Source organism: Myripristis murdjan, chromosome 24 (assembly GCF_902150065.1).
Source record: "Myripristis murdjan chromosome 24, fMyrMur1.1, whole genome shotgun sequence".
Taxonomy (NCBI): Eukaryota; Metazoa; Chordata; class Actinopteri; order Holocentriformes; family Holocentridae; genus Myripristis; species Myripristis murdjan.
This window is the reverse complement of record NC_044003.1, coordinates 12,810,127-12,822,926: the sequence shown is the minus strand read 5'-3', so window position 1 is coordinate 12,822,926 and position 12,800 is coordinate 12,810,127. Positions and strand designations below refer to the sequence as shown.

Below are 12,800 nucleotides of genomic sequence, written 5' to 3'. Positions count from 1 at the left end.
CTGGGCATTTTTTTATTATTATTTTTAAATTTGGAGATAACAAAAGTCAGTATTGCCAAACTATTATCAAACAAGGATTCCAATAAATGGCCATCATTACCCTTAGCCTACATGTCTAGGGTGTTATAACTTCAAGAAAATACTATACAAGTTGATTAAATTAATCTATCTCTCCTTTTACTGGGGACTCTCTGCAGCGCTATCAAGCTCCCCTGTTGGATCCCAGTATGAAAACTACTGGACCGGGTCACTCATCATTATATCTGTTGATTAAAAAGTTTGAAAAGTGCATCTAGATAGTACACAACTTGATACACAAGATGATGGTCCCATCAACATCCAATACATACTGAACACCAGAGATTGGCATTAATGCAAACCCACTACAAGACGATATACAGTCATTGCAGAGCTAGAAATGATAAGGAGCAATAATAATATGTCATCTGTGGTATTTTAGCCCAGGCATAAGAGGAAAAGGGAGTCAAGATGAAGACTGATTTGACAACAGAGTCAGACCTACCCATTTTGTGCAAGGTCGATCACCACTAAATCCTTTTCTAGAAGGACCACTACGGCGTAAGGTTCCTGAAAATCTGCACAGTGAGACAAATCAAGATAAGTCATTCATCACACTAGACTCCTTTTCATGTAATTCCCTGAGAGAGCACACTCCTGATAACTGCAAACCACAAGGGAGGAATTCATAAGGCCTCACATGGCATATCTTATTATCATATCTGCACCCTGAAGACGTGAGGGTAAGAGAGCTTAATCTGTAACACTTATTAATCTATGTGATTTATATCTGTCGGGGCTATTGCTCTGGTTAAACATTTGTGCCAGTGTGATTTGGGATTACCATATCGTATTTAACCTTAAGATGATTCTCACTTATAGTGGATTTCAATAGCTATTAAAGCTTTGAGAAAAGGACAATGTATAAGCAAATGCTCTGGTGCACGCCTATATAACAATGTAACAGCTCATTGATCCCTGTAGGGAAATTCGCTCTCCATCAAGTCAAATGTTACAGCTACAGAGCTGCAACCCTGGAGCTGAGATTTACTCTCTTTTTCAAGCATGCTGACATGGCGCAGATACTTGCAAACAGAGGGGCTCCCTACTTATAATGCCACCCTGCTATCAAATCCATTAAACTCATACGCTCCCCCTTTACATACAGAACTATAATCTATAAAGTACGAGGATCTAAATAGGCTCAAGCATAAACAAATCATAAAAACAAATCATGTGCTTTATTAACAGCATCTGTTTTCATATTAAAGGTAAGGCATGGTGTTCATTTTCATTCTGAGGGCTGCCCAGGTACAACCATTGTCTCCCACTGTCAGCTGCTAAGGGTACTCAACCACTCCACAAATTTGTCAAAACTGGTTAGAGATGGTTGAGTTTAGGTGGCTGAATGGGGTGGATACATTTCTCAGCAGGGAGGCAAAACTCAGCATACCACTGCTAAAGAGTGAAAGCACAGGCTTTTGCTTTGTGGCTTGACAACAGCTACAGTTCTTCTTTTCTTTGAGATCTGCTTTGGAAATAACATTACAGTGCGCCACCACATCATGCCTTTGAATATACTTGTGCGTGTGTGTGTGCGCGCACGTCTGCGTGCATTCATGGTGCAGTACACACTAGTGTTGACAATCATTGTCGCTGCATCTCTCCCCCTCAGTCCGTCTGCTTTCACTCTTGTCAGGATGGTCTGCAAGTGGTTCACAGTCTTTTGTGTGTTACGTAACGTCTCTTTGTTCTCGATCTGTCCATCATCCTGTTTTTTCTGTGTCTAGGTATTGGCACTGGCAAGCGGGAACTGAAATGGGAACGAGGACCGCTTTCACTGCTCATTTACCTTAGTTATGAAGCAAACTAACCAATAGTCAAGAAATAGTAAGACATCAGAGGCATATGCAGTTAGTGTACGGCTCTATAATTTTAAATGCCAAACAGTACATTTATGTAAGTTGTAGGTAATGACATGAACAGTGTATCAGCAATGGCATGTAACAAGCAACATAAGTTTAATGAATGGAAAATAATGTGAGTGGCCCAGCTGTATTTCTGCTGATGAGGCGGGGAACTGAGCATTTTACTCTGGCATTTCTGCATGCAGGTAAAATTTCAGGTGACTAATGTTTCTGTTTAAGAGCTGCACATCGCCCATCAGCTGAATGTCCAGTCATATTTACATTTTTCCTCATTCTTCATCTGTATACCTCCCTGCTAGTTTGTCTGCCTGCACATTATGTATCTTGCCTGCCTCAATGCAACTTGCTTGTACATTCAAATACATTGAAGTACACATTGTTCCTTACAAGCACCACATCATCTGCAGTGACATCATTGTGGATTATCAGCTTTCTATAAAAATAAATGCTGGTTTGAGCTTACTCACGCACACACACACACACACACACACACACACACACACACACACACACACACACACACACACACACACACACACACACACACACACACACACACACACACACACACACACACACACACACACACACACACACACACACACACACACACACACACCATCCAAACCAGTATTGTGTAATCTGGCCTCTCAACAGACCTAGTAACGTCCATTACCAGATGAAATCGGGTGGTGATATCCAGTTGCCAGTGACCTGATGCAGAGCCGCCGATGCTGTTACGTAACTACTGTACGCACTAATCCTTTTCCTGGAGTTCTATATGTGCCGGATAACACTGCACTAGATTTAACATGCAAGATTTCATTCCAAACCAGCAGCTCCACTGAAAGTTATTTTAGCGGTCGACTGTTCAATATAGGAAGTATGGTAATAATGTAATCAAATTGGATGACTATTGTGTGCAAAGAGATGAAGAGAAAACACAATATTCACTGCGCTGGATAATGAAGCTAGGATCTGTCCAGCTGGGAAATTACATATTTATTACAACAACACACAAACACAGGGAAAAGTACACAGACGTAATAATGATAAAAAAAAAGAAAAGAAAACAGAGACAGTTTTCTTTGTGTGTGTGGGTGTATGTTCATGATAGAGAGACAGAGAGAGAAAAGGAGGCAGAGAGAGAATATAAAACTCTCAGAAAGGAGAGCAACATAAAAACTGTCACTCAAACACATGCTCAGACATGCGTATACCCACTCACCAATAGACACAAACATGTACTGTAGACACACACACACACATACACACAGGGCAGCATACCATTAGGGTACGGTGTCTCACAGAGAGTGAGGAAATCTACTATGGGGTAGTCCATCTCCAGCACAGCGGTGCTCTTCCCATGCATCACCGTCAGACAAGGCCGCCGGCCCACAGTGTCGTAGGAGAGACCGCCAGACAGGATTATGAAGGGCTCCCTTGAATTCAAACACACACACACACACACACACAACAACAACAACAACAACAGGTTTAAAGATTTTATAGACGTCGTACTGTAAATGTGTATCAAGTGGTAACCTCTGACTTGACTTAGGCATGGACTGACATACCAATATCAGCATATGTAAGCTTTAACAAGCAATATTGGTAATGATCCAAGATTAATTTTTATTGCTGATATATGGCTAATTGTGAAAATTCATACTTGTGTGAGCTCTTCTCTTTTCCTAGTAGTGTGTTCACTTCATACAACAAGAGCAAAACAGAGTATATAGTGTTTTGCTTAAAATACACTTTATACATATATGTGTGTGTGCATGTGTGTGTGTGTGTGTGTGTGTGTGTGCAATGAAGTCGGCCAGTGAGCTAGTTCAGCCATTCCACTTTGATATCCACGACTAACGCTCCATCCCAATAAGGTGGTCTATTTATTATTGATTATTATCCACACTCTGCTCCTCCCTGCTGCTGCTTGTGGCTAACCTGCCTCAATCTGTACTCCCACCTCCACCGCTGCATCCACCTGCAGGCTCGGATTAATTTGACACATGTTTGAAATTTGAACAGACTCAACTGGGCAGCTCCCAGTTGTAAATGCATACATGGAAGCCTCATCCTTGCGTAACAACAGTAATCCCTGGGAAATGAGAATGTGCTTCTAGTTAACTTGTGCAGTTCGGTCAGGGATTTGTCTTACACATGTATATTGACAGATTAACTGCTTTTACTCTGAAACACAGTGTGTCATTTGTCATATGTGCATGAGTCACTAAACATATTCATACGTTGTGTGTGTGTGTCTGTGCACTGTGCCTGTGTGTGTATGAAAGAGAGAGAGAGAGAGAGAGAGAGAGAGAGCCTACCCAGCTCTAGTGGTCTTGTATTCCACTTTGAGAATGGGTTTACAAGGCTCCGGCTTCTTCCCATCCTTGGGCTGTTTTCCTAAAATAGAACAGACAAACAGAAGTTACTTTACTTTGCCAGTTCACTCCCTCTCCTCCTCATTCCTTTCCTCGGTCTCTTTCCGCATCTCCTGTCTCTTTTTTTTTTTTCCAGGAATTGCACTTAAAATGCCACTCAAAAGCAAAGGCGTTGACAGGGAAATGCAAACAAGGAAGCAAAGATCATGGATGACTTGAAGAATCCATCTATCTAAATTTACACCTATGTCATATGTATGCCTGCCTACACATTATTTCCGATGCAAAATTCATATTATCTGACTGAAAACGATCTAAACTATTACAGAAGAGCCACATGAGCTCTCAAAGCAGGAATACACTTTATAGCAAAAAACTACTTTAAACAACTACATCTTAATACCACACATCTAAAAGACAATTAAATGGAGACTTATAAGCCTTACTTAAACCTGTCAAAGGCATTCGCATAATTGCCCATTTAATACTAAACTAATTATGCATGCAGCAGTGGGAGAAACAAGTAATTAAAAAGCCTGTGTTGGAAACTTTTCTTCATTCCCCTATACACAAAACCAGCTGGAGAAACAGGTTTCCTTTAAGTGTTTCCTTTAATTCAATTCCTCTCTCTTTGTGCTTTCGTCTGTCTCTCTGTCTCTTTCTCTCCGTCTGTCCATTTGTCTCTCTCACATCCTCTTTCGTCCTCTGGTCTTTCATCAAGTTGCACTGTGACACTGCTCTGTGAGGGCAGTTATTAAGTTGTAGCCGCTAAAAGTCACTCTTTGTTATACAGGATATATCAGGTGGCAGATCAGTTGGCTTTTGTTTATCACAGATTAGATTTATTTGACCATATTATAAGAACTCCCAAATATGCAAACGCATGCAAACCTATGATAGATACATCATCCATGATCTCCCAACTCTCTTTACTGGTCTGTTTTTGCCGTCGATTTTCTTTCTGCTTGCCGTTTCTGTTGGTCCTCATTCCTCCAAGTTCTTGTTGGTGGTAAAAGTTAGTTCAGCGCTAGGGCTTCGGTTTTGTGCTAAAGTCTGGATTAGGATTAGTTTGGTGTGATCAGTACTGTTAGTTATGTACTGATGTGGTTAAAGGAACAGTTCAAGCACATTGTGAGCACCATAAGAGCTCTCCAGAGTTCAGCATCCAGCAAAAGTATAGCCAACACTTTAGCCATTTTCTAAATATTGGTATTGGGGAACAGAGCTACAACAGCCTGGTAACAAATCAAACTCATTCAGTTTAAGTGTTATTAGCCTATATGAGGCATAGTGGTGTAAACAGAGAAATAAAAGAGAGTTTACATTCTGCAGCAATATTCTGCTGTTCTCACTGAGCAGAATGTGGATACATGATGGTTGGATGCACATTCGGGTGAACATTTTGTAAAATGTAAATAAAAGCCTGGGATCTTGCTCCCTTTTTTGAAACTTTAAAATGACCCACTGATTATCTGACTGACTAACCCTAATCCATATTCCAACATGGCCTCCCTCTTTCATTCATTCAACCACCCCAGTAATGTGATGCATATCCAAAAACCCGCAGATATCCATGTCTTACATAATCTTTCTTTAAAAGTAGGTGTGTGTCTCCTTCTGACCAGAAATATGGGCTTTTCTTTTGCAAATGCACCTCTAACCCCAGCCTTGCAAACTGTTGGCAGGCTGGTTTGTTTACAATGCTTGGAACTGATCATAAATAGGCAGCTGTGTGTGGCAAACTGAGGTAAAAACCGGACGCATAGTCCAAATAGTCATAGTCATGACCAAAGAATGCTCCTAAAACCCGAATAATATTGTCATATGCCTCAAGTATTAATCAGAAAATGCTACATTCATAAAAAGGCCTTATTAGGAATACCCAAACGGAACATGTTGTTTACATGACCCACATCAAATTCGGAATATTGTCATTTTAGGAATAATCATGGAAAATTAGAGTGCACTTAAATGTACTGACTGATAACACAATATTTGCTTATTCCATATTTTTGACCAGTGAGTCTAAAGAGTCTGCACTTCAATCGAGCCTCTGAAATTTTGCATGGTGTACCTTTAAGGTTTGGGTTAGGGAATGCATTTAGGGGACAAGCACGATGGGAGGTCCACGCACAATCAGGCAAGCCATTTGTGTGTGTGTGTGTGTGTTTCCACCTCCTTACCATGCGGGGTGATTGTCTGTATGGGCTTGCCCTGGCCTTTGACGTTCCATATGGTCAGAGTTCCATCTGAGTGACTGCAGATGAACTGTTTGCCCTCGTGGTGCCAGGCAACCGAATGGATTGCCTAGGAAACAAAAGGCAGGAAGTGTGTGTGGGGAGGAGGAGGGGGGGTGACAGTGGTTCAGCAGGGTGAAACACCATGACACCATGTGATGTGCCACCATCTTATGGCACAAGCATGTCACATTTACACAGCCATATGGTACATTACATTTATAGGTGGGTTAAATGCCTGCACCTTAGGATTATATACTGTTGAGCAGATGGTGATAGTGAGATAAAAGCGGCAGAACCCTTGAGCAGAGACGAGAGCTGTTGTGATTTAACATTGAACGATTCTAATTCAAAAAGATATATTTCACATAGGAAAAAAATAATTATCTAAAGTTCCACCTTCAGTATGGCTCATATATACGGTGGCATATTTGGCCTGTAAGAGTGTTATGACTTTGCAATCATGAATAAAAAATTCCTACAGCTGTGTTTTATTTTAAATGATGTTGAGTTCTTTTGCAGTAAAATGGTAAAGTAAAGGTAAATTATCAACCTGATAATTTACCTTAATGAACACAAAGAAAGTCAAGAGCATTTAATAGGGATGTAGATGAAAGCAGAGAGGAAGAGAGGGCGAGGGAGAACAGCATCAAGAGTAAAACAGTGTTTTAGGCAGAATGTAAATAGGACAGGAATTTTTGCAATTTGACAAGTCAGGGAGTTAAAGGACCACCGAAAACTATATATTTTGTATGATTTACTCACTCACTGCATGACGGATATGAGAATTTGAGACAAGTCGTTTTCATATGCATTTCACTGCTGTTTGTCAAAGCTGCCTGTCAGCTCCATTCTAACAAATGGCTACAGCTTTTGCAACCTTTGTTGTCCCTGAGGGCACAAAACTTTTCATTTTTATCAGGAATTCATGACATCCTGGAGTGCATAAATGTCACAAAGATAGTTTATATTTATATAGTATGTAGTGTATAAATTGTTTAGCCTAAATATAGTGCAAAGTTTTTTGAATAAATATTCCACTAAATACAGAGTGATTTTTTCCCACTTTCTTAACAAACAATTACGATAAAACAATATTTGCAGTAAATCTGTAAAATCAGTTGATGCATAAAAGGCCAAGGTAAGAGGTTGGGATAGAAATGAGCTGAGCCGATGTGAGCTTTGAGTCAGGCCTTGGAAATTGGAACAAGAGGTAAAAGGTTAAAAAATGAAGAGCCAAATGGGGAGATAGATACAGAGACAAGCTCAGAGTTATGGAGTGAGAGAAAGACAGGTGAGAAAGGTGGAGCAGCTGTAAGGGTGCAGTCTGACATGGAAGCCTCACTTATTGAATCATTTGATGTGCCCTGTCTGCCCTCTCGGCTTCCTCGTGATCTCACCAGCCTTGTTGCTACTGTAAGCCTGGTAGGAGGTTATTTAGCGTCCAACAACCAATCGATGAAAACCAAGATGTATCATCGACAAAGTAAAGGGCACGCTTGCTTACTGATGCCCTTTTCATAGCTGATAATTAAAGCCCCAAAGAACATTTTTTACGTTGGATGTACGACAGCCTGTACAAACGCTGAAGATGAAAATTTAAATGACGTCCGTTAACATCTGCAGCTGCTACTGACACCGTTTTCTCAAACTGGAAGCTGAAAGTATTTTTGGGATCAGTTTCCAAAGCCGTTATGTATTATTTTTACTGTGCATAATATCATATTGTGAAAATTATGTGCTTGTTTGGGTAGACGCTGAACTTGGTAACCTCCTTCACATTGTTGGGGGAAATTATGGATGCGCTCCTGCATGCACGCACACGCACTCTGGCACACAGACTGATCTCATTAGACTGATTATAACTCCCGTTTTGTCTTTCTTGCACAAAGACACACACAAATCAAAAGTCATTTAACTGCAAAAACTGTACTCTGATAATGAAGAGCCTGTATTCACCCATTCAGAGATGCCTTGACAGTGTCAGACTGAGCTATAGAAATCTATCAGTGCCTTGTTCACTGTGACAGTCCCAGTGGGGAACAATGTGGTGTGCTTAATTGGAAAATGAGTGGGGTAATTGAAACACATGGTACTCATCATATCAAACAATACCAATTAAAAAGACTAATTTCATGATTTATTACATTAGGATAGTTTTCACAGATTGGTCTTTTGGGGGATGAGACAATTCAGTCAACACTTATTTAATTCACACACATATGCATGCATGTGCACACACACACACACACACACACACACACACACTAACACTAATTCAAGCAGAGAGGGGATAGAAAAAACATAAATCGTGACTGGTGAAGGCTAACACACACATAAACACACATATCACAGCCCTAATTAGAATAGTTTTTTCCAGAATTAGGTCTCAGTGGGACACAAAGACAGCTCAACCCTGAAGTGCCGTGTACACACACACGTATACACTAAATGGGCAAAAGTATTAGGACACCTATTCATTACACCTACAGGAGCTTACATGACATCCCATTCTAAATCCATAGGCAATGATATGGAGTTAGTCCCCCCTTTGCACTAATAACAGCTTCCACTCTTCTGGGAAGGTTTTCTACAAGATTTTGGAGTGTGTCTGTGGGAATCTTTGCCCGTTCATCCAGAAGAGCACATGTGAGGTCAGACACTGATGTTGGACCAGAGGGCCCGGCTTGTAATCTCCGTTGTAGTTCATCCCAAAGGTGTTGGATGGGGTTGAGGTGAAGGCTCTGTGCGGGTCAGTCAAGTGCTTCCACACCAAACTCAGCCAGCCATGCCTTTATGGACTTTGCTTTGTGCACAAGGGGTACAGTCATGCTGCATTTAGTGAGCTCATAACTGTAAAGGCAGACTACATGGCTATGTGCTTGATTTTATACACCTGTGGTAATGGGACAGAATGAAACACCTGAATTCATGATTAAAAGGTGTGGCCCAATATTTTTGTCCATATAGTGTACATCAGCTTCCAGGCTCTTACAACAACAGTAATTCACCTTGAGTAGAGCGACACTCAAGCAAAAAGAAGAGCTCAATTTCGAAAAACAAGCAGTTCGAGGCAAAAATGTCAACAGCGATTTCCACAGAGCAACTCCCTTTTTGTTTTGGTAAGTGAAATCTAGTCTAACTACAGCCATGGCTCTGTTGTGGTTATTACTGTATGTAAGCTCTGAAAGGAAGCATACAAGAGGTCAAGCCCTGCAAGTCTGTCTCTACCAATTAAGATGATTTTTTTTCTACCATTAACAAGATACTGCACCATCATCTACAACTACAACTGAATGCAGGAAAGAGGCTGAAATCCTAATAAGAGAGAGAGGGTGGGTTCAGTCCTTCCCTTCCACAGAACTACACTGTGTGAGTCCATTTGAGTGTCTATGTGATTGGGTGTGAACATACAGTGACACAGAGAAAGAGAGCAAGATATGGCCGTAGAATTGCGCATAGCCAATATAAGGTAGAGGGACGTTTGATGCCTTTTGACACCACACACACATTTTAACAACTCACAAGCAGAGCCCATGAAATTACTCTGACACTAAGCTCACCTTGAAAAGGACAGCGTTCCTTGGGCTTAAATTGGGCTTCCATTCATGCTGTGTTAACCAACTGTTGCCTAAACTCATGCCAAAAAATGATCCTCTCCAAACAGAAAAAATATTTAAAAACTGATGACAAGAAAACTTTTTTTTTTTTTTTTTTTTTGTCTGTATTTAAAGTAGGAAATGGGTCTGTGGTTAATATTTTCTGTAAAAATGAGGATCACTTCCAGCTTCAAAGATATATGGCTAAAACACACACACAAAAAAACCCCTCTTTTTCCAACCTCTTACTATTGCCATGAACATAGCAGCAGTATCGATCCTATAGGACAAGGCTGTTGGAGGATGATTTAAGTTGGGAGTGCTATAGTGGGAGATAAATCAAATCTAAGGGGACAGTGCCAGCTTTTTCTGTTATGAAGCCTAGCATGCCTCTTGGCTTTTTGTATTACTTGCAATATCACATATCCAAACACACACATTTTAACATGTCCAAAAGCCAAAAGCACATAAGAAAATTTCACCTACGCACAATATTTTAACAGGTCCACTGCTGCCACTGTAACTGCCCTGTCTCACTTTGCTTCTCATGGGAAAGCTTCTCTTCAGCCCTGCTGACACCAAACCAACAGCAGCATAAAACTCATCTCGCCAAGTCACTGCTGCCGTGACACTGCCTGTGGTTCTGTTGTTGCTCGAATGCGAGCTGGGGTTCTGCGTACTCTTGCGGTGGTGTCTGGCATTTTCAGGTCCATTTACGGCACATGCGTTTCAACCTTGTGGACCATCTCCTCCACTATTTCATCGTCACTTAGTGCCGCTGTGTGTTTGTTTGTGTTCATTTGCCCATTCAAGCACACCGAGGGCGGTTGCTTTGGAGCTCTGCAGGCTCCAGGCCACTGCGTCGCAGGGCATCATCTCACCAACAGGGGGTGCTGCATCACCCACAGCACCCTTGGCCTTGCAATAGGGAATAAAAGACAACTCATCCTGATGGATAGAGCTGAATGGAGTATGACCATCATACAGAGAATCATATTTCATCTTCTAATGGATATTATCCCAGACATGCCAACTGGCAAGGAAGCCCATCAGCTAGGAATAGTTGAGTTGTCCTTCTATCTTTTCAACAGATTATAGCGGCAAAGAAAATATCTCTTAATGAAGCCAGATTTCAAATAGTATCTGAAAATAATTAGTTTTAATTTTGCTGCATATACTGAGGGAGAGTTCAAATGGAGTTAGACAAGCTGCCCATCATCGAGAATACTTCAAAAACTTTCTGGTAAGTTTAAATTTCTGCCAGTCATTGCATTCCCCTAAATAGTAAACCCCACTCATCTGGTAGACCAAGTAAGTTAAAACAAGCAGCAAGAATCATTTGCTTGCAATTATTTGTCTAAAAGTCTGACTGAACTGTAGCCACCATTTAAAATGCTTGTAATGGAGTCAGGTATTTGACTACAGTATAGAAACTGTGGTGTTAAAGTATATTAATGACAAAAACTCCTCCTCAGCCAAAGCAGTCAAATCAGCTTGTGGATTTCCTGGAAATTATGTAATTAATGCTCTGTGGTTATGGGAGTTCGCTCATATTTTTTAACGGTGTTATTTGTTGGCATTCAATAATAGCTCTGAGAATTGTGTCTGGCTTCTGGGCAAATAATAAGTAAAAGGTTTCATCCCATCATGTATGTTTTCGTGCAGCTGCTCTGTTGGAGTATACACTGTGTAATGAGGTGTATGTGTATGTGAATTGTGTATGTGTGTGTCTACATATGTGTGCGTTCAAAAACACTTGTTTGTTTGCTTATTCACACATACATGGATTCCTGGTTGTCGCAGGTGTGATTTTTCCACTTGTGCTGCTTTTGAGATTTTTATGTGCGTGTGTTTGTGAAGGTTGGGTGGGTGGGGTGGCTGATTTAAGTTTTTCCATCAAACCATCCGTTCATCTCACGGCAGCACAGCCCTACTGACCAAAGGGATAACCAAAAAATTCTGGCCATCTCACTGAGCTACTGCAGGAGAAACGACTTGTCCCTCCCATCTGAACCTTGAACCTTAAGGAGTGGTGGATTCAAAACAGTATAAAGCGAAAAAGAGTTGGGTAAAGACAAATACACAAGAATGAACAAGCAAAAGAGACAGAAATGGACAGCAGGGTGAGGAGGGACACAGAAACCCAAATCTGGCTGTGAAACCAGCCATTTATCAGGGCCGGACACAGACCAAGGTGTTGAGTCAGACGGAGCAGAGAGCAGAGAGGAGCTGGGTCTGGGTGACGGATGCTCTCTGGCTGGCACGTACTGGAAACCCATAGTGCTGAGCCACAGCTAAGAATAGACATCCATTGAAAGACACTGAGGGGGAGGGATGCTCTCTCAGCTCTTTCATGGCTGGTAAAAAAAAAAAAAAAAAAAGTTCTACGCCATCTCTGCTGTTTTTTCAACTCCAACTTTGGCACAGTGAAACTTTGTTGTCTGGGAGCCAGGTTCAATTCCCTGATTCGCTGGCATCTCTACAGTGTGGCAGTGTCTGTAACAAAGATAGACTGACTTAATTTGAGTCATAACAATTACACTATTTTCCATATGGGCCCTCTATATGCTGATGCAGCTTGACAGTCTTTGCAAGAATCGCTAAAAATATCTCAAGGATACAGGAACCAAC

At 41.1% G+C, this 12,800-nt stretch overlaps 1 protein-coding gene across 2 annotated transcripts in view; it reads right to left on the bottom strand.

Moving 5' to 3' along the window:
* Positions 1 to 12,800, bottom strand: part of stxbp5a (syntaxin binding protein 5a (tomosyn)) — a 107,590-nt gene that overhangs the window by 23,058 nt on the left and 71,732 nt on the right. For both annotated transcript variants that reach the window (XM_030047314.1, XM_030047313.1), the window contains 4 exons: positions 6,517 to 6,640; positions 4,277 to 4,355; positions 3,234 to 3,388; positions 524 to 596 (listed from right to left, as the gene is read on the bottom strand). In XM_030047314.1, the coding sequence (XP_029903174.1) occupies positions 524 to 596; positions 3,234 to 3,388; positions 4,277 to 4,355; positions 6,517 to 6,640 (431 nt within the window). The remainder of the gene's footprint in view (positions 1 to 523; positions 597 to 3,233; positions 3,389 to 4,276; positions 4,356 to 6,516; positions 6,641 to 12,800) is intronic.